This window comes from Ahaetulla prasina, chromosome 3 (genome assembly GCF_028640845.1).
Source record: "Ahaetulla prasina isolate Xishuangbanna chromosome 3, ASM2864084v1, whole genome shotgun sequence".
NCBI lineage: Eukaryota > Metazoa > Chordata > Lepidosauria > Squamata > Colubridae > Ahaetulla > Ahaetulla prasina.
The window spans coordinates 147009286-147032803 of NC_080541.1; the positions used below are offsets into that span (position 1 = coordinate 147009286).

Consider the following 23518-nt stretch of genomic DNA (forward strand, 5'->3'; position numbering starts at 1 on the left):
TATAAGATGGAAACATGGGTTTCTCTGAATAAGACCTAGCTTTACTGCATTAATGTTTATTTCCTTACCAGAGCAGGAAAAAAAGGTTTTTTTAAGAGAGTCATTTTAATTAAGAGCTTATTTAATTTTGTCTTTGCTTTTATATACCTTCTGATTTCTGGAGTTTAAGCCAGGGCAGAGAAGGGCCTAGAAATGAAATAAAACATAGTATAGTACATTATATACCTATAGACTGAATTGTTGCATCTTCTGCACATATTTAATAGGCTTATATTAAGTTTTTACAATTAGGAATTAATTTTGCTTCAAATGACATTAGAAGGAACATAGAAGAATAGACCTCACTGAATCATAGATTAGTAGAAACATGGGATATAAATTAGTGCAAATAGTTATATAGATTTTTTTTTAATATTTTAAAATTATTTTAAAATCTTTTTCTGTTTGGAAGAAAGTAATATAAGTAGATTGCCATATGTTTTGACTTTTATATATGTTTGCCATATGTTTTAGGCAGTCCTGTACAAATCATAAGTTTTTTTATAGAATGAAATGAAAATGTCAGAAACTTTTTAAAGACTGATATTAGGACAAGAATAGTGCTTAATTTTAACAAAGTGGAGTATTTGAATTAGCATTTAACCCTCAGTATTTCTCTTGAAAGTGAAGGGATTAATTCTCAAGAGCAGAAAAATAAAATTTAAGAACTAGGTAGATTGCAGTACCTAGCTGATAATGGTTAATCACAAAAAGTAAACATCATTGGACTGGGATTGTAGTAGGTGGGACATTACTAGGAAATTCGAAGGCTGGTAATAGATTGGCATTAAAAAAACAACTCAGAAATTAATTAAAATCATTTCTATGCTGTTACAAGGAAAATTGCATACGGCATCCATGAAGTCATTAAAGATTTAGCTTAGCTTGAGGGAATCTTCATTACAGAAAGCTCCTCAAGTTACAACAGATTGTTTAGTGATTGTTCAAAGTTACAGTGGCACTGAAAAAAGAGACTTACGACCATTTTTCACACTTAGGACGGTTGTAGCATCCCCATGGTCAGATGATTTACATTCCGGTGTTTGACAACCAGTTCATATTTATGATGGTTGCAATGACCCGTGATCATGTGAAAATTAAAAAAAAATTTTTTTAAAAAAAATTTAAATAAATAAATAAATAAATAAATCATCTTTTGTGACCTTCTGACAAGCAAATTCAATGGGGAAGTCAGATTCATTTAACAACCATGTTACTAATTCAACAACTGCAGAGATTTACTTAACAAATGTGGCAAGAAAAGTCATAAAATAGGACAAAACTCACCTAGCAAAATTTCTCACCTAGCAACATAAATTCTGTGTGTGTGTGTGTGTGTGTGTGTGTGTGAGAGAGAGAGAGAGAGAGAGAGAGAGAGAGAGAGAGAGAGAGAGAGAATGAGAATTGTGGTCGTAAGTTCAGGACTACCTGTATTTTTAAGAATTTAAGTAGAAAAAAAAACTCATAATAAATCTATTTCCTAATAGGTTTGGCTAGATGTGTTTACACTTTCTAATGTTTTAAAGACTTTTTCCTTTACATGACATGCATGTAGATACCATGTGGAAAATGTTAAATCATATAAATGCATGTGAAATTTGTGTATATTGCTTAGATGCTCAAGAATGCATGCTGGTGTTTCCTGAGGCATATACCTAGATGTGGCAAATTTAAAGGAGATACGCTACTGTAATCCCTTTAGGACAGGGGTGTTAAACTCGATTTCATTGAGGGCCACATCAGGGTTGTGTTTGACCAGAGGTGTGTGGAGGGGTGGGCATGGCCAGACTGGGTGTGGCCAGGGTGGGTGTGGCCACTCACGTTGGGGGCATCTTTGGTGGCCAAGTGCTAAGGCAGGACTTCCCTCAGAACCTCCCTCTCATTATAATCCTTCCTTCCTTCCTTTTTCCTTCCTTCTTCATTCTCCTTCCTTCTTCCTTCCCTTCTTTCCTTATTTTTCCTTCCTTGCTTTCTTCCCATCTTCCTTTCTTTTTCTTTGTCTTTCCTCTTTCCCTTTCTCCTTTCCTGACCCTTCTTGAATGCTCAAATGCAAAAGGAAAGACATTTCTCCTTTTGTTTTGGTTTGCTTTGCTTTTAGTTAGTTTGGAGCCCGCGGGTGGGCTGTGTGCGCCCCCCGCCGGGGCCCTGTTTTCAGCTGCAACAGCCTCCTGCAGCCCTCTGCCAGCGAAAACGGAGCCCCGTTTTCACTGGCAGAGGACTGCAAGAGGCCATCTTGGCCGAAAACGGAACAGCACCACAGGCTGGTCCTTGCTGCTTCCAGATCTAAGCACCCTGCGGACTGGATCCGGCCCACAGGCCTTGAGTTTGACACCCCTGCTTTAGGACACATGAATTACATACTTTCTTTTACAGATTAACTGAGTTGTTTAAAATACCTTGTATCCATGTAACTTCCAATATTAAACTCTGAAATTTTTAGCTTATTTTTAAAATTATGACTTCAGTATCATTTTCCTTAGCTGGTTAGGTAACTTTGGACCAATCACTGTTAGCTAACAATGTCAGGTTCAGGTGACAAGGTGGTTGGTCAATTTTTGTCACAACCAAATGGATCAGCACTTGATTTCTCTGAAAAAAAGCAGACTCTGCTCTTGAAGAAAATGCTAGGAAGGAAAGAAAAGTTTGTTCTTTTGAGATCTGCTTATTTCTGGACATTCTAACTAATATATGAACTCAAACTTTCAGAATAAAAGTATCTTGGTGCAAACATATCTTTTAAAAATTAAAGTGCAGTAAAGTTACTATTAATAAGTTTTATAGGATGTATAATCCTTAACTAAATATAGATTATACTGTTTCTGTTTGAGGATATGTTTTTCCCTATTCAGTAATGAGTCTTCAGGTTTTTACAGATAGTTTGATATTGCATATCAAATATTAATTATGCACAAGGAATAAAAACAGTGGGATTAGCTTTATGCAAAAATACATTCCATAGGATGCTTTATTAAGATGCTGTATTAAGTCTCCTCTTATCAAAAGCTGTAGATATGTCTGTGTTTGTTTGTTATTTTCAAATCTTCGTTAGTTTTAGTACTGGGGTACAGCTCTGCATGACATACGATAGCAATCTTCAAATATCCAAAAGGCAACTGTCATGTAGACTTATTGACTATGTAAATGCAGGATAGATTTACTCAGTTTATAAATTATAAAGAACTAGAATTTTATTGGACACCTAAAGTAAAAGTTGTTCAATATAGTAGAAACTACTCTGGGAGTTGATGGATTCTTTCTTTGAAGGTGTTTAAATAAAGATTACTGTATAGATGACCATCTGCCACAGATGCTGCAATAGCAGATTCCTGCACTAGGCAGGGAGTTGGATTAAATGATCTCCAAAATTCTCTTCCTCCCCCCCCCCACCCTTACATTCTGTGATTGTATTATATTTAGAATGGCATCAAGCAACACGGAGGCATATTTTGCTGACTTGTGAAAGGCTTTCTAAATGCTCTGAAAGGAATCTGCAGAAAGCATTTTCATACTAATCTTTGAAGTACAAGATTAATGTTAATATTTAATATTATTTTGTTGCTTTCCTTTACTGGGATTGTGTGCCTGTTCTGCAAGACATCCTTTTTCCACCCTTTGTTCATTCAATTAAACTGCCTCCTGTAAGATCTGATGTCTTAACCTTTTGGTCTAAGTCTTCTGTAAAATCTCATTTAGTGTGTGAAATCCTTTGAGTGTTTCATGTAATCCCCAACTTATGACTGCAATTGAGGCTCAGATTTCTGTTGCTAAGCAAGTGAATCGCACCTGATTTTATGACTTTTTTTGCCATAATGTTTAAGCAAATCATTGCAGTTGTTAAGTGAATCATGCAATTGTTAATTAAATAAGGCTCCCCCACATTTGATTTTGCTTGTTGGAAGCTACCTGGGAAGGTCACAAATGGGATCATGTGACCTTAGGACAGTGTTGGCGAACCTTTGGTGTTCTCGCGTGCCGGCCTGTGTGCCGGAAGTGGCACACAAAACCATCCCACAACGAATACCCGGCCTCGCCGCCTCCTCTTTGCATTCCTGTACTCAAACGCGCACCGATCAGCTGGCCAAACACGCGCATGGTGCTGGCAACCCCGGAAGTGCGGCGGTCCATCGTGCATGCGCAAGATATCAATCTGAAAGTTCAGGAAGTTCGCTGCCGGTACGTATGCCATAGGTTCACCAACACTGCCCTAGGATACTCTGGCTGTCATAAATACATGCTGGTTGCCAAGTTTCCAAATTTGCTAGGGAATCTGTGACAGTCATAAATCGTTTATTTCACTGCTGTTGTAACTTTGAACGTTCGCTAAACAAATGGTTGTAAGTCGAGGACTACCTGTACGCCACACACACTATACCTCTTGAGTGCAAACTGACAGTAGATAGGAGTTATTGTGATATAATTAAATTAACTTGCAGCATTGTCATTTGAATTCTGGTGATACAATCATAAGGACATGCTGGGGCAACGAAAATTAGTTGTAACAAGTATATTGAGTTTCAGTAGATTCTATTGCAGAAAGCAGTAAAATCAGTTAACTCAGAAGTTAAGAATGATCAAGATTAAGGAAAAGGATGCTTATGTTCTTAGGGCAACAGAAGTCATAGAATCATCGAATCATATCATTTAGAAGGGACCATGGAGGTCTTCTAGCCCAACCCACTGCCTAAGGCAAGAGTTCTTGTATCGCCCTGGACAAATGACTATCCAATTTTTTCTTGAAAACCTTCAGTGATGGAGCACCTACAACTTCTGGAAGGAAGTCCTTCCACTGATTAATTGTTCTCACTATCAGGAAGTTTCTCCTTAATTCTTAGTTGGACCTCTCTTTAATGATATTCCATCTGTTACTTCTTGACCTGCCCTTATGTGCTTTAGAGTAATAGAACAGGAATGAAATCAACTTACATTCCATACTGGTTCAGAAGTGTGCGCGTGTCATGTGCAATTTTGGACCTTCTGCGCATGCGCAAAACCTTCTGCACAAAGCCTTCTGCACAAAGCCTTCTGCGGATGCATAGAGGGTAAAAAACAGGTTACTTCCCGGTTTTAACCGGGCGTCTGGGCAGGTGGGCAGAGCCTCATGCTGCTGCCGCTACTAGTTCGCCCGACTGATGCAAACCGTAGCATTTCACCCCTGTAATAGAAGACTGGAAAACTGTTATGTCTCTCCTGACTCTTCTCTTTAATTGGCTAAACATACCTAGTTCTCTTAGCTGTTTATTGTATGATTTACTCTCCAAACATGCTAACCAACGAGTTAAAAATGGTTCCTGGGCATGAAAAAAAAAAAGAATTTCTGCCCCCCACCATGTATTGGAAGAGTCTCTGGAATATCTTTTCTTGAGATGCTCGCTGGAATCACTTTCTGTGTTTTTTTGCCCAGAGATTAGATGAAGATCTTTTAATATGATCCAGCTTTTGAAAATACATTGATATTATTTTAGGTTACTGCTATGGATTTTATTTCTGAGAGGTCCAGTATATGGTTTAAATGCATGGCTGCCCTAAAATGGCAGCAACTAAGATGATTTAAAGGTAAATGACTAGTTTGTGGATAATAAGTTCAGTAAATATTTTTTTACATCTTAATGGCATTATTTTGAGAGAGAGAGAGAGAGAGAGAGAGAGGGAGGGAGGGAGGCAGGCAGGCAGGCAGGCAGGCTATACTTCCAGTGCAAACTGACAGTAGATGGGAGTTATTGTAATGTAATTAAAGTCCTAGATCTGTCTGTCTCTTTTTTGAAAACATTATCATGTTTTATGGTGTTGAACAGTTTTATAAATAATCACTGTGGTTGCTCCTAAATCTGTCTAGTTAAGTCCTTACATTAAGTTTACATAGATAATAAAAGAAATTGCTATAGTGTTATGGCTTTAAATTTTGATATATTGGTGCTCAGCAGTTGAGGCAAGGTAAAAAGGCCAGATTTTCCTCGACAATGCAGTTTCTTACTCTGACTAAATGTAGGGATGTAATAAGAAGTGCTGACCATAGCTGATCTTTCTAAGTGCTTACTATTCTGCAAATATTCAAATGTATTTAAGTTTTTCAAGTTCTCTGGAAACTTGCTAAGAAGATAGGATACCAGCTTCCCTATTTCTGTAAAAGGCTTCAGCTATTAAGTTTTGTTACACTAAAATTACAAATATTTACTTCATTCAGATTAGGGTAATGGCTGTGAAATTAATGGTAGTGTTAAATTTCTCTCTTATAAAAAGCAAAGATTCTAACTACTTATTTGCACTTAGTCATAACCAATGTCTGTTTTGCTCTTCATTGCTCTGGAGCTGATATTGTTCTCTTTCTGAATGTGAGAAATGGATCACAATTGTCTGTATTCTCTCTTTTGCTTCTCTTTTAATTGCTTGCTTGCATATTTCTTGCTTTTATTACGTAACTTAGAGATGGAGGTGGTATACGACAGATTACTGGGGGGAGCTTTCCTTCACCTTTTATTTCCGATTTTTATTTTGCCTTTACCCTATCTATGCTATGGATTACTTGGTTAAGATCACAAATGAGACTGAAAGGATTACAATCCATGCAGATAAGTCCTCAGGCAATTGGGACTGGGAATTTCCTCTCTAAGCAACCCAATCATAGAGCATGATGTCATGTTACTACATGATCGCAGTGACTTATGACAGCAGTTTCAACCATTCCAGTCATTAAGCATACCCCACACAGTTTGTTTGTCTGTTTATTAAAATGTTATGCTACCCATCTGCCCTCTAAGGCAGGGGTCTCCAACCTTGGCAACTTTAAGACTTGTGGACTGCAACTCCCAGAATTCTTACTGCTCTAAGGTGACTATGTTCTTAAGTGTGACATCATGTGATTGTCACTTATGATCTCTTGCCAGCTTCCCCGTTGACACTGCTTGTCAGAAGTCAGCAGGGAAGGCCACAGTTTCATTCATTTACTGAATTTATATAGCTGTCCATCTCACGAGAAGTGACTCCAGGCAGTGTACAGCAAAAAATGTAAAAACAATAAACATGTAAATGGTGACCATTCAACTATGGGATGCTACAACCATTGTAATTGCAAGCTGGTTGCCAAGTCCCTGAATTGCGATCCCACAAGTGATGGTGGCAACTCTGAGGACCAGTTGTCAGTCTCCTTGCTCAGTGCTATCATTAAACAAGTCATTAATCCAGCACTATCTGTACTTTTTCTTGCCTTCGTGAGCTCTGAAAAAAGTAACTTGTCGTTGGAAGCTGACTTTTATGTGAAATAGTTTTCTTGTACAGGCAATTTTTAAAATTATTTTTAGTCTTGGTGAGACACAAAAAGGTCTGGGAGTTGAGCTTGACCATTGATGTAATATTGGAGACATCCATGTCAGCGTTTGGGCAGGAATGTGAAAGTGATTTGCCATTGTGTCCTTCTGGGATATTTTCCTGATTTTTCCAGTCGAACCTGCAGCCATGCTATTCCCTGCTGTTTCCTTTTCAAGCAGGCACCTCACTTAGGGTTTTCAGATCCATCAGAATCAGCTAGTTGCTGCCCTGTTTACATTTAGAGAAGTCAACTCTCAAGTAAGTAAATTATGGCAATATGGAATGCAAATGTTCAGTGTGTCAACAAACTGGGCATATCTTTTTCCTATCCTGGGTTTACATCATACTAGTAGCCTCTTACATAGGTAGACCTCAACTTAGTGACTGTTTAATGACTGCTTAAAGTTACAATGGCACTGAAAAAAGTGATTTATGGACGTTTTTCACATTTACAATTGTTAGACCATCCCCATGTGATCATGTCCATGGGACCTGGGTACTTACGGGACCGCCTGCTGCTACCTCATGCCTCCCACCGACCCGTACGCTCACACAGAGAGGGACTTCTCAGGGTGCCGTCCACCAAACAATGTCGGCTGGCGGCCCCCAGGGGAAGATCCTTCTCTGTGGGGGCTCCTACTCTTTGGAATGAACTTCCCCCTGGTTTACGCCAAATATCGGACCTTTGGACCTTTCGCCGCGAACTGAAAACATATTTGTTTGTTCGCGCGGGGCTCTCTTAAATCGTCCAGATTTTAAATTTAAATTTTTAAAGTTTTAAATTGGGGTTTTTTAGATTTTATATATTTTAAATTTCTTGGCCAAACTGTATAATAAGTTTTTTAATTTATTTTTAATTGTACATTGTTTATTTTTATTATGGCTGTACACCGCCCTGAGTCCTTCGGGAGAAGGGCGGTCTAGAAATCTAATAAAATAAATAAATAAATAAAATGTGATCAAAATCCAGATATTTCGCAACAGGTTCATATCTATGATGGTCCTCGGATCATGTGATCACTTTTGCGACCTTCTGGCAAGCAAAGTCCATGGGGAGCCAGATTCACTTAACAGCCATGTTACTGACTTAACAACTGCAGTGATTTCATTTAACAACTGTGGCAATAAATGTTAATAAATAAATGGGGTAACATTCACTTAACAACTGTCTCAGCAGCAGAAATTTTAGGCTCAATTGTGGGCATAAGTTGAGGGCCCATCTCCCATCCATTACTTTGCTATGTCTTAATGACTCCTTTGCTCAGCCATACCAGGTGCAGTAGAACATGTTACTATTGTTTGTCAAGTTTCAGTTGTGAAAATAGATACAAGCTGGTTCTGTCAGGTAACATACCTCCAGGAGAGTGTAAGGAGAAGTTACTCTGAATCTGAGGTAGGACTAGTTGCCTGCAAAGGTATAGTTGGAGTACGTGAGCAGGCAGTGCAGATAATTAGCTCACATAGATAATTTTTCTCCATGATGTGTTACCATATCTGATGCTTTCCATAGCTTTCAGACTTTTCTATAAAGCTTTTTGTGCTTTTATTAGTTTGACACATATAATAGCATCATAAAATCTAAGGGAATACTTTGACATTTGTGGGGGTAATATGTAAGTTAAGAGATCTGCTCTCTTTTTTTATTAATTTTTTATTAAAACTTGCACTTATATCTGTGGAGATTCTCAGTCATCCAGGTCACAGTTGTCCCAAAGGTGTTTTTTCAAGAGGCAACTGGACTTTCTGATTTTTCTTTGAAGATGTTTCACTTCTCATCCAAGCAGCTTCTTCAGATCTGGCTGGAAGCCCTGGCTGAAAACACAGGAATTGGAAGTGTTCACCGAACATATCAACTCTGGACAGATATACCCAATTCACTTGGGAAGATCCAGCCAGAGCTGAAGAAGCTGCTTAGATGAGAAGCAAAATGTCTTCAAAGAAAAACTAGAAAGTCCAGTTGCCTCTTGAAAAAGCACCTTTGGGACAACTTATACTTAAGTGACTTTTTGCAGGAGTATTAAAGAAAATGTTTTTTCTCCCCTCCTTCAGGTGGCGACAGACAAGGTTGCAGGGAAATTCAGTTCTACTCTCTCATGGGTGAAGAACACTGTCAGTCAAATGGCCAGCCAGGTGGCAAGTCCATCTGTTTCATTACACACTACATCCTCCTCTACCACACATTCCACACCAGCAGTGTCTCCGTCATCGCCAGCAGAACTGAGTCCTGATGACATAGAGTTACTGGCTAAATTAGAAGAACAAAACAGGTAGGCGATCATCACTTTGACATTTATACAGGTAGTCCTCGATTTACAACAGTTCACTGTTTGAAGTTGTAACGGCACTGAAAAAAGTGAATTATGTTCATTTTTCACATTTATGATCGTTTCAGTATCCTCACGGTCACGTGATTTACATTCGGATGCTTGGCAACTGACTCACATTTAAGACAGCCGCAGAGCCCCAGAGTCATGTGATCGCCCTTTGCAACCTTCTGACAAGCAAAGTCAATGAGGAAACCATATTTACTTAACAACCGGGTTACTAACTTAACAACTGCAATGATTCACTTAACAACTGTGGCAGGAAAAGTTGTAAAATGGGACAAAACTCACTTCACAAAATTCTCACTTAGCAACATAAATTTTGGGCTCAGTTGTGGTCGTAAACTGAGGACTACCTACACTCTAATGCAGGGGTGTCCAAACTTGGTCCCTTTAAGACTTGTGGACTTCAACTCCCAGAGTTCCTCAGCCAGCTTTGCTGGCTGAGGGACTCTGGGAGTTGAAGTCCACAAGTCTTAAAGGGACCAAGTTTGGACACCCCTGCTCTAATGGAAAGGCATCACAAGATAATTTGGTATGCTTTAAAATAAAGCTTCTTTTAGATATTTATAGGAAATGCTTCAGCATGTTCCGAAGATATAAAATAAATTAACTGGGTTCATCGTGTCAGAGAGAAGTTTCATTTGCTTTGTTCCACCATCGTTATTCAATTTTGAAGCTATTTATTCATTTATTTAATCAAGATCTGTAGTGGTCTGGCTCAGAATTACTAACAACAATATACACGTGTTTACAAATTAGTTAATTTAAATTATATGTGACATGTATGTTTCTGCAAGTATATGACCAGTATATTATTTTAGTTGCTTTTTTTAAAAGAAAATCTTTATGCTTTATTGAAATCTGAGTTGTTGTATTGTGTATGTATTCAAGATCATAAAATCTAAGGTGTTCTTCTATTAAGTCATTTCTACTTTATTTAAAAATCTTTGTAATGCTTTTGGAGTATGTTCGATCAAGCCAGTATTGACTTTATTGACCATCTAGATAGATCTTCTACAGGACATTTGTTCCTAACTTCTTTCTTCGGTTCTTTCAGTATTATAGCCACTGCTATAATTGAGCCCATCTATTTTGTTGCTGGTGGTCTTTGGTCATTTTACTTCTATTTCTCAGAATTGTTGAGAGAGTCAGGCGATGTACAACTTTAAATTATTATGATTAGATGCACAGTAGTAGTGAAATCCTACCGGTTTTGTCCAGCTCATGCGAACTGATGGCGGCAGCGGCACATGGTTCGGTGAACTGGTAGCGGCGGCCGCGTGAGGCATTGCCCACCTGCCCGGATATCATTATTTCCTGGTTTTAACCAGGAAGTAACCCATTTTTGACCTTCTGCACATGTGCAAAGGATCAAAAATTGGACCTGATGATGGCGCACATGCAAGCAGAGCAAGCGCGCATGGCGCTCACACTTCCGAACCGGTAGGGAAGGTAAGTAGATTTCACCCCGGTGCATGGTCAGCCAGATGTCTACACTGGATTTGGCATTTTTATTCACCTATTGAGTCCTTCCCAAAGTCCTGGGATAGGAAGATGTTGTTTGAAGGTGTTAAGTTATTATTGTTACTACATACACAACAATGTGAAGTCACGGGTGCCAGTTCTTTAGCTGATGTTGGCCTTCATATGCATCCGGTTCTTCCCAAGAACCTAGGATGTTGTAATGTATTGGCATAGTATAAGTACAAATCTAGTGCACATATACTAAAGTGTGGCCTTTTGTAATTGATAGATGGAAATTTTCTTAACCCATAGATTTTCTAAATGCTGTCCCAAGATTTTTTGGTGTGATCCCAAGTGTGTGGATAACCCAGTTTATGCCACAATCTCTTAACTTTGATTTTCAGATCTTGATACTTTGTGATCTTCTCCAGTTCTTTGTCTTCTATTTTACTACCTCGTGGAATTGCCACATCAGTTATGCACACTTTTTCTTTTCAACCACAGTTAATATCTGGTGCACTTTTTCGAGCCAAGAGTTATCAGTCTGTATTCTGAAATTCCACAATATTTTATACCGGCTCGTTTTCAACTATTTTTTCAACGGTATGTATGTTCCCACTAATTTTTCACAACTGGCACATGGTAATTCATTCCGATGGATCATTTCAGTGACTGTGCTGTGTTGTTGTTTATAATTAGTTTGCGCAGTATTCTTGGACAATTCTGGAAGTTGAAGTCCATACATCTTAAAGTTGCCAGGTTTGATAAACATTGATTTAAATAATCTCTTAAATATATGTTTCTTTAACGAATGGAGAAGATCATCTTATGTCTTACAGATAAGGTAGATAAACTTCCTTTCCTAGTGGCTTCAGGAACACTTCATGGAATTTTCTTGGCATCAACATAGAAATAGGTTTACCTTTCCTTATATCAGCATGTTTGTCTTTTTAGCATAGACTAAACCATGAGGTTTCCTCGAAGTCTCCCATCTGAGTCAAGTCTTTCCCTGCTTAGCTTTTTCAGCCCAGATAAGCTTTGCTATATGGTACCACCTAGCGGTGCTTCCAACCATTACAATAATGCATTGGATTATTATAATTACGGTATTACAAGAGGGTAGTTTCTTTAATCTTGAAATAAGTATTCTTTGTTGTGAAAAAATTACATGAGAAGCTTCTTTTAAGTACTACTTACATGCCTATGAAATCCTTCACAGTATGAATACAGTGAACCAAAATCTCTCTTCAGCTAACCAGTTATTCTTCGAAGCAGGAGTGAAATGCTCCCGGTTCGGACTGGATCGCCCGATCTGATAGCAATGGCGGCGGGTGGTTTGGAGAACTGGTAGCAAAAATCCCTGCCCCCCCCTTCCCCCGCACGCCCAGTTGAGCCACGCCATCATCAGAGGTTTTTTTTACTTTTAAAAGCATTTTTTCTTCGGCCGAAAAAATGCTTTTAAAAGTTTAAAAAAAGCCTCTGATAATCGCGTGGCTTAGCTGGGATTGTCAGAACCCTTTAAAAACATTTTTTTACAACCTCTTTGGCTGAAGAAGTTGTAGAAAAAATGCTTTTAAAAGTTAAAAAAAAAAAGTTGGCCACACCCACCAGTCACATTACCCCCCACAAGCCACGTTGTTACTACAGAACCAGTAGTAACAAATTTTACATTTCACCCCTGCTTCAAAGGATCTATTCCTACGTGGGAAGGAATCTCTTGTTGAGTTTGATTATTTTATATGTAGCATCATTTATTGTTTGCCTGTATGTAGAGGCCAAGTTTTTGGAGATTCTGTTCTTGAAAGAATAATCTCATCGATATCCTTTGAAAAACATTGATTATATAAAATAGTTTGGTCACTTAAATATTTTCATTAATTTTTATGAAGGGCTCTAATAATTCAAAACCAGAAGCATGATTTATATTATTTATTTATTAGATTTAGATCACATTTTTTTCTACAGGAGCTCAAGGTATCATAAACAGCTCTTTGTCATTCCATTTTCTCCATAATAACAACTTCTGAGATAGGCTGGTCTGAGAGAATGACTGGTCCAAAGTCATGCAAAAATGTAGTGGACAGTTAAAGGAAAAACAGACATAAAAGAAAAGGAGACAGTTTATGTGAAAAGAAAAGAAAAGAAAAGAAACATTGGTAGGTTTTCTGAAAAAAATGAACCCTGGTTCTGTACCTCTGAACAAAAACAATATATATTTATAATACCTATTCCTCCAATGTTATAATTAAATAGAGTTTTAATTCTTTATATACTCCAGATCCTCTGAATCGTGAGAGAATATAACAACTCCCTGCTGCCCCTGGCTAAGCTACTAGGGAAAAAGTTCTTAAGACAGCAAATCATCTCAGTATAATAACTCTTTAAGTATCTTAACAGGGTGTTGGTAGCAATATTTTAAAGTACTTTATTTCCAAAATAATTTTTGAAGAAATGATACTGTTTTGACCATTAACCTAGTTACATCACACCTATACAAATCTCTACGTGGTGATCCGAACTTCCTTTGGTCCAACATATAATTAAGAATTGTTACTGTGGTTAAATACCTGAGAAGGGACTTATTTCTTGTCTGTCTATATATCCAGATCTGATCTAGCTCATAAGTTAATGATAAATGACAGCAAAGGCAACGTAGGCAGTTTCCTATCCTTGTTTATGCTTCACTTAGTTTTTTTATAGGTTGTCCTCATTTCCTGTGTTAAAATACTTTTGTTGTTTAGACCATTGTCAGCTGGTTAGTTTCACCGTCTCTTTTTCAGAAATGAGCCTGTCTAACACATTCAGCCTACTTTTTCCCCAACCAGCAAGTTTTGAGTTTTACCCACTTTCACACTTGGATAAATTGTTTTTTTGGAAAATTTCTGAGATTGTGGTCCACGCTTTATAAATTGATTAGATTATTTTTTTAAAAAAACATAACCGTCTTTTGTTTAGTATAGGGACGAAAGGAATATTCTTAACAAGTTGGATGAATTGGCTGCTGTCATCACTTATAAATGTAAATGCCTTTCCTTGCAAACTTCAGGAACTACCCACCTAGATTTAATAAATGTCTGATTACTTAGTATGTTGGGTGGGGAAATCTTTGGATCTGAGCAGATGTAGAAGATTTTATAGCAATATGTCAGTGAAAAAGAAGAAACACTGATATTTTCTCTGGAAATATTTTTTATACAAATATCAGGTTAAAGAATGGGTTAAGTTCCCTCCCCCACAACCAAAGTTGGTTTGGTTCAGTCTCAGTGAACAACTAATCTTATTTGTAAAAGGTAAATCATTAATGGAAAGGAAATGGCTTACAGTACTTTGTGTTTATGGCATTAAACTCAATCTTGTCAATTAAAAAGCTATGAACATATTCAGGTAAGATTTTCATAATAGAATAATGATCAATATTTTGCAGTATAGGTATTTTCTACATTGCGATTTTATAGCAATAGAGCTAAAAGTATTATTATTTTTTGCTTTCAGAATATATCCTGCATTTTCTAAGCTTAGTCTGGAATTTGGACTTGTTTGTTGTGAAGCTTGTAAAGAATAGAGCTTCTTGGAATAGAGCCTTGCAATTTTGCTAAGTTGAATGGGTGAATTCATCACAATTTCACACCTATGTTATTAGAATCAAAGAAGTAGCATAGTATTTATTAAGCCATTTGAAAACTGAGAGAAAGAATACGCAGAAGCTCTTTCATGAATCTTGTAGAAGTGCAGATATGATTATTTATTTATGTATTTATTCTGTTTCTGTGGCCACCCGTCTCAGTCAACAATTCTTCATTTCATGAACTTATTTTCTTAAAATGGACGTGGAAGTCAAAATCAGGGTGGAGACACAATAAAATGATGGAATAAATGTTAGGGGAGATGTTTAATTTTTTCTATTCCTGATCAGTTTTCCTGACAGATGGTGCCTCCCCAGTGCCTGGGGAGAAAGGCTAAATTTTTCAAGCCATAATCCATGTAATCTCTTGAGAAAGGTATTGAAATGTATGATGTGCCTATGCTCCTTTTGTACTCTTCCCAGGCTCTCAAAGTAAAATTTCTTACTGGGAATTATAGTTCTCCTGAAGAGATAGGATCTTTTTTTTTTCCGGGCAAAATTTTTTATTTTCCATAATAATTCCCACAATTTGACCAGTGTACAATACAATCACTTAGTCCAACAATCGATCCTATACGCAAATTATGCTCAATCAGGCCTGCTCAACCACCATTCCCTCCCTTAATCCTTTCTACCCTTCTCATCCTTCTTCTACTTTCCCCACCATCCTTCTCCTCGCTTTCCTATTTCCCCTCCTCTTTCCCACTTCTCACTACCATCCTTTCTAACCTTCTATCTTCTCATCCTTCTCCTCCTCCTATCCTTTCTTCTCCCTCCCTTCTTTCCTACCTACCTACCTGCCTACCTACTTTCTTCCTTCTTTACTCCTCTTTCCTTACCCTTTCCCTTCGGGAGTGGTTACCGAGCAGTCCCGACTTTACACCATTCCAACTTGTTTAATTCTACCATTATTCCTGTATAATGGCAATCAATCAATTTATAATCTTCCCCTCCCCCCCCCATTTCCCCCCTCCCCCCCAAGACTTCCCAGAACAGAATACAGGGTATTGTAACTAACAAACATAATCTAAAATATAACATAAAACATATTCCATTTCACACCATCACACTATCAATTCCCTTCTTTCTTAAACTCTAATACATAGCAATTCCTAACTTCACTCAAAAACTAATTGATATTTTTTAATCTGATACTTATTTTGAATATAATCAATCCACTTTCTCCATTCCAAAATATATTTTTCTTGTTTACAGTCTTTCAAGTAGGCAGAAATTTTTGCATTTCTGCTAAATTTGATACTTTACTAATCCATTCTCCAATTGTAGGTAGGTTTTCTTTCTTCCAATATTGTGCAATCAATAGTCTTGCAGCAGTTATTAAATTCAAAATCAGTTTTGTCTCTATAACAGTGCAATCTGGAATTATTCCTAATAAAAAGAACTGTGGAACAAACTTGATCTTCTTTTTCAAAATGTTCTGCATAATCCACCATATTTTAATCCAAAAAGCTTTAACTTTTTTGCAAGTCCACCATATATGATAATAAGTAGCATCCTCACAATCACATCTCCAATATTTTGCTTTCACATTTGGATACATACATGACAGTTTTTTCGGATCTAAATGCCATCTATAAAACATTTTATAAAAAAATTTTCTTAAATTTTGTGCTTGCATAAATTTAACATTCCTCACCCAAATTTTTTCCCATGTTTCTAACATTATAGGTTGTTGAAAATTTTGTGCCCATTTTACCATACAATCTTTAACCAACTCCATTTCTGAATCAATTTCAACCAATACATTATATAATCTCTTTATATGCTGTTGACCTTGATCTTTTATTTGTTTTACCAAATTATCATCACTTTGCCTTATACCAATTTTCTGATCTATTTTCCATCTAGATTGCAATTGTCCATACTGGAACCATGTATAATTTCTCCCTTCATCCCTCAATTTCTCCCTAGATTTTAACTGTAATTCCCCTTTTTCCATAGTCAAAAGCTCTTTGTAAGTGATAACCTCCATTTTTTGTAATATATTTATATTCTCTATCATATGTCTGGGGATAGTCCATATTGGTATCTTTCCATCTAACTTATATTGATATTTTTTCCAAACCCTCAACAAAGCACTTCTGACCATATTATTCTTAAATATCTTATCAATTTTCTTGTCATATATTACATATGCATGCCATCCATATAACAAACCATAACCTTCTATATTCAAAATCCTTTCCTCTGTTAAATTAATCCAATCAGAAATTAAAGCTAAAGCAACTGCATCATAGTACAATTTCAAGTTGGGCATTTTTAAACCCCCTCTTTCCCTAACGTCTTGCATTATTTTTAACTTTATTCTCAGTTTTTTACCCTTCCATACAAAATTACCAATCCCTTTTTGCCATTCTTGTAAATTTGCATCTTTCTTCAATATTGGAATCATTTGAAACAAAAATAAAAATCTAGGCAAAACATTCATTTTTATAGCTGCCACTCTTCCCAACAATGATAATTGTAACTTCTTCCAATTCTCCATTTCTTTAATTACTTTTCCCCACAATACCTCATAATTATTTTTATATAACTTTACATTCGATGCTGTAATATATACTCCTAGGTATTTAACCTTTTTAACTACTTCATATCCAGTTATTCTTTCTAGTTCTTCCTCTGATGTGTATTCATATTTTTAATTATCATTTTGTCTTCTGTTGATTCACTTTAAACCCAGATACCTTACTATACTGATCAATTGTCTCCTTTAGATATACAGCTGAATGTATTGGTTGAGATAAAGAAACAACCAGATCATCTGCAAACGCTCTTAATTTATAATCTTGATTTTTAATTCTAATTCCTTTTATTCGATCTAAACCACGATATTACTCAATAATATTTCCAAAGTTAGAATGAATAATAATGGTGACAAGGGACATCCTTGTCTAGTCCCTTTCTCAATCTTGAAAGATTCTGTTAATCCACCATTTACTATTATTTGAGCTGTTTGCTTTTGATATATAGCCTTAATTGCTTGAATAAAATAATCCCCAAATTCCACTTTTTTCTATTACTTTAAACAAAACTGCCAATCCAATCTATCAAAAGCTTTTTCGCATCCAAAAGAAGAAGGCTGCTGAGACCTGGCTGTTTCTTTCCAAATATTCAAGTAAATTTACAATTTGTCTCATATTATATCTCATCTGTCTCCCCTTAATAAATCCTGTTTGATCATTATGAATTAATTGAGTCATCAGTGGCATCAATCTATTCGCTAATATCTTAGCAAATATCTTATAATCAGTATTTAAAAGCGATATTGGCCTATAATTCTCTGGTTTAACACCATCTCGATTTTCTTTAGGTATTAATGAAATAAAAGCTGTCCTCCATGAGGGAGGAGCTTCTCCTCCCCTTTGTATTCTGTTAAATAACTCCTTAAGTGGTACAATCATCTCATTTTGTAAATTTTTATAATAAGTAGTTGTCAAACCATCTGTACCTGGTGCTTTATTCGCTTTAAGCTGCTTAATTGCAAACACTATTTCCTCTGAAGAAATTAATCGATTCAACTCTTCCATTTGATCTACTGTAATTTCTAAGATACCGTGGTCCTGTAAATATCTATCTATATCTTTATCATTAATCACATCTCTATAATATAACTTAGTATAATATTCTAAAAAAGCTTTTTAAATCAAATTTTGCTGATATACTTCCTTACCTCTATATTCTATTTTATCAATTATACGTCGTTTCAGTTTCATTCTTAATAAATATGCTAACCACCTTCCAGGTTTATTAGAATTATTAAACAAATTATGTTTTGCATATTGTAAATTAGTTACCACCTGATCTGCCATTAACATATTAAATTGACCTCTTAATATATTTATTGACTCTTTTATTTCACTATCTCCTGGATTACATACCAATAACTGCTCCTTCCTTTTAATTTCTTCTTCTAATTCTTTTCGCCTTTTCTGCAATCTATTTCTATATTTATTATTCATATCTAATAAAATTCCCCTCATATAAGCTTTGCTGGTGTCCCAAACTATCTCTATAGGTGTCCCCTTATCCATATTCAAAGAAAAAATTCCTTCATTAGAATTTTACATTCATTTACATTTTGTTCGTATCTAAACAAGTTCTCATTCATCCTCCACGACATCCTGGCCTCCTTTTCCCGATCTAGCTCAATCCAAACCGGGCTATGATCAGACAAAGTTCTAGAACAAATTTTTGTCTTCTTCACTCTGAAAAACAAATCATTAGTAATTAAAATAAAATCGATCCTAGAAAAAGATTGATGTCTATCAGAAAAAAATGTAAAATCTCTTTTTCATTGCGTTCTCGCCATACATCTCTCAATTCTAAATCTTCCATCAAATCAAAGAAGGCCTTTGGCAGTTTTACACGATTGGAAATATTTCTAAGACTTCTTTTATCTTTCTGGATATCCATCACTCCATTCCAATCACCCATTAATATATAAGTTTTATAATCCCAAGATGTTATTCTTTTATGTAAAAACTTATAAAATTTTTCTTGTTGTTGATTTGGTGCATAAACTCCTATTAAAAGTATTTTTCTCCCCTCCAATAAAAGTTCAATAGCAATATATCTTCCTTGATTATCCGCCTCAATTAATGTTGCAGATAAATTACTCTTTATATAAACAACTAGTCCATTCTTCTTTTCTGTAGCAGATGCAACAAAATGTATTCCCAATTTTGAATTTATCAAATATTTCTGGTCTAATGTTCTAATATGTGTTTCTTGTAAACATACAATGTCATTTTTAAATTGCTTCAAATAATGAAATATCTTTCTTCTCTTTTGTGGTGAGTTTAATCCATTAACATTCCAAGATAAAAGTCTAATTGCCATTATCAGCAATCGTAATCTCTTGAGAGAGGTATTGAAATGTATGATGTGCCTATGCTCCTTTTGTACTCTTCCCGGGCTCTCAAAGTAAAATTTCTTACTGGGAATTATAGTTCCCCTGAAGAGATAGGATCTTTTAAAAACAAACTGTAATATTATGTCATCACCAGGGCACTAACTATATAGTTTTTGTAGAATATACAAATGCATATCTGGAAAGCATTTTTTAAAAAATCAGTATTTGTTTCCTTACATTTTTATGGGGTTCTTCAATCCTAAAATACTTTCAAAAGGATCTTCCCTGAGGTTCGAAAAGCAGTCTGAGTACCTTGGACTTCTTACTCTTACACTTTCTAAAACAGTATTAGGCTCTGTGAGAAGCTGTCTGAAAAAGAAATATTTTGTCCCATCATGCACCGATAGCTTCACCAAATGAACTTGGAGCAGGCTAGCAGATCCTTCAACTAAACAGAGCAAAAAGTAAAAATGTATACAGGTAGTCCTCGGCTTATGACGACAATCGAGCCCAAAATTTCCCTTGCTAAGTGAGAAAGTAGGTAGTTAAGTGAGTTTTTGCCCTATTTTACAGCCTTTCTTGCCACAGTTGTTAAGTGAATCACTACAATTGTTAAGTTAGTAACATGGTTGATAAATGAATTTGGCTCCCCCATTGACTTTGCTTGTCAGAAGGTCGCAAAAGGTGATCACATGACCTCGGGGCACTGCAACCATCATTAATACATGCCAGTTGCCAAGTATCCAAATTTTGATCACGTGACCATGGGGATACTGCAGTGGTTGTAAGTGTGAAAAACAGTCATAAGTCACTTTTTTCAGTGCTGTTGTAACTTCAAACAATCACTGAAAAATGATTGCCAATCAAGGACTGCCTGTATTGTAATAAAGTACACAAGGATCAAGCCAACCCATCTCTACATAAGGGTTTAGAGGTAATCTACCTGTGGGGATGAACAAAGACTAAAAAAGTAGGTTTCCTTCCTGCCACCACCCCTCACGTCATAATCCAGTTCCTCAATTCCAGCGTTCTGGAGAAACCAGCTGACCATTGAAGAGGAAATCATTGTCCACATTAGTTCTGGCTCAGCTACAAGAAGGGAAACCAAACAGAACTTTTGGGAGTCTATACAGCTGTGATGGCGAACCTATGGCACATGAGCCATATTGGTGGGCACGTGAACATTGCCCTAGCTCAGCTCCAGTGTGAATGTGCGCAACGGCCAGCTGATTTTCGGCCCTTCTGGGCCCACAGGAAGTTGGGAAACAGGCTGTTTCTGCCCTCTGGAGGGCCTCCGGAGGGGTGGGTAAGGCTGTTTTCACCCTCCCCAGGCTCCTAGAAAGTCTCTGGAGCCTGGGGAGGGCAAAAAATGGGCCTTTCTGTCCCACCGTGCCATCGTGTGCAAAAGCGGGGGGAGTGCAGGGGGATCGTGTGCGCGGGGGGCGGGCAGCATTGAATTATGGGTGTGGGCACGCGTGTACACACACACCACGCTCCCCCCACTTTTGGCACTTGAAAGTAAAAAGTTAGCCATCACTGCTATACAGTTTAGCTAAACAGAAGTGGGTCTAGGAAGCAATCAGGCAATTCTAGGATTTTTTCCCCAAAAAAATCAACTTTATTAAAAAGTGACAAAAGGGGATAAGGTTCTACATAGTCAGCATGTAATATAAAAAGAGATAAAATAAAATAACTGTTCTCTCCAACACGATTCTATCTTACAGCCTTGCCTGAGACAACCCGTCCCATCCAGGACTTCAGCCCCCTGTAAAATCCCAAACCCTCTTCCTGTTCACAACATTCTTTCCCTATGTTGGCTCTCAAGGGTGAGGTGGAAGAATTGAATAGAAGCTGTGATCTTTACATTAGATCAATCGTTGGGTGATGGGTTTCTTTTAAACATTTTCTATGCAATTTTTCTGCCTATTACAACGTCTGTTGATGTTTAGACCAGCAGCACCATCAATTCCAGATACAGCTAAATTACTAGAAGTGGTCGCCAAATCCTTTCTGGTAAAGAAAACCCCACAATTAGTCTTTAGAAATACTTGTTATCGATAAATTTAATGCAGGGATTTTAAAAAGTAAATTTGCCTAAAGGTGGGAAAGCACTTTAACATTGGTATCAAAAATGTCAGAAGTTCTTCGACTATAGCTTCTTCTTTTTTTTACATAAATGATATTTTGGATTTTTGAATTATTATGTATGCTTGTATGAAAAGATAAATCACTATTGTTGGAAATGCAGTGGGTATCATGCTTTATTTATTGATTGATCAGATTTGAATGCCACCTGACTCGCAACAATTCTGGACAGCTCATTAAAACATATATTTTTGCAATGCCATAAAATTATTAGATGCTATGAATGTGTTAATATATTTCTGGGAAGAAAAAATACGTTAAATTGACTTGCATGATCATGATCTTTTGAACTATTTACCTATTATATGGAAATTGATAATTGGTCAGTGCAAATTGATTCTCCTATGTTATTCTTATTGCTAGAGAATTCATCATATGCTTGTTCTTTCTGATACTGATTACTCAGATTAAAGAGCTGAAGTTGTTTGCGATTTCTGAACAAGTTTTTTTTTTGTTTACTTATTTATTAAATGTATATGCCACCTATCTTGCTATCTTGTTTACCTAAATTAGATCTAGATGATGATTACAATTAAGTCATATTTCATTGAAATTTCTGTGTAAAATTTATAATGCATATTATAATATGTATAGTATATGCTTCCCATGCGTGCATATATAATTAGACAACCTGTGAGCCATTACGTCATTCTTTCAGAGATATTTCCTTACCTATATCAAGAAACAGAATGACCATGGCAGGCAAAAAAGCAGTGGGAATGGGAACAACATTAACTTCCCCATTGACGTTGCTTGTGAGAAACTGGCAGGGAATACCAGACATCATGATCATGTGACTGAAATCTGCAACCATCACAACTTTGTGAATACAACTGGTTTGAAGAGCCTTAAAATTTCCATTACACTGGAGTAACGTGAATGTTTTGTACGAATTGTTTAACTTAGCAGATTTGCAGTACTTTGATTCAGAACTGTTTGCCCTATGATGCATTGTTTGACCTAATTGAAGGTTACAGACAGACAACAGTTTTAGTAGTTTATAAATACATGCATCTTCTGCCAACCTAGCAGTTCAAAAGCACATAAAAAAATGCAAGTAGAAAAATAGGGACCACCTTTGGTAGGAAGGTAACAGTGTTCCGTGCGCCTTTGGCATTTAATCATGCCAGACCACAGAGACGTCTTTGGACAGATTTGGCTCTTCAGCTTTGAAACGGAGATGAGCACCGCCCCCTAGAGTCGGGAACAACTAGCACATATGTGTGAGGGGAACCCTTACCTTTACCTTTAAATACATGCATAAAAAGTTTTTCTTTTCTTTTTTGTTCTGTTTAATCAAAGGCATAAAAGTTCATTTTTTTAAAAAAAGTTAAATATGGTTATAGTTTGAGAAATGTCTTGTACATAGTCAAATTCTGTTATACAGTCAAAATACAACAAATGAGATATATGCAAAAAAATAGAATTTGACTTACAGTAATATGTTCTACGAATGAAAAAAGCAATGTGTTGAATATTTTGACAGCCGAGAACCCATTTTGTGTTTTTCCTCCAGATTGCTGGAGACTGACAGCAAATCATTGAGATCGGTAAATGGATCAAGAAGAAACAGTGGCTCCTCACTTGTGTCTAGCTCATCGGCTTCTAGCAATCTTAGCCATCTTGAAGAAGATTCCTGGATCCTCTGGGGGAGAATAGTAAATGAATGGGATGATGTACGCAAAAAGAAAGAGAAACAGATTAAGGTTTGTTAAATGTTGTTATTCAGTATTAGGGTTGTTGATA

The 23518-nt window shown here is 36.6% G+C and overlaps 1 protein-coding gene across 3 annotated transcripts in view; it reads left to right on the forward strand.

Annotated features, from left to right (window-relative positions):
* LOC131196055 (divergent protein kinase domain 1A) overlaps window positions 1-23518 on the forward strand; it is a 132496-nt gene that overhangs the window by 52119 nt on the left and 56859 nt on the right. For all 3 annotated transcript variants that reach the window (XM_058178474.1, XM_058178472.1, XM_058178471.1), the window contains 2 exons: window positions 9391-9608; window positions 23289-23478. In XM_058178474.1, the coding sequence (XP_058034457.1) occupies window positions 9391-9608; window positions 23289-23478 (408 nt within the window). The remainder of the gene's footprint in view (window positions 1-9390; window positions 9609-23288; window positions 23479-23518) is intronic.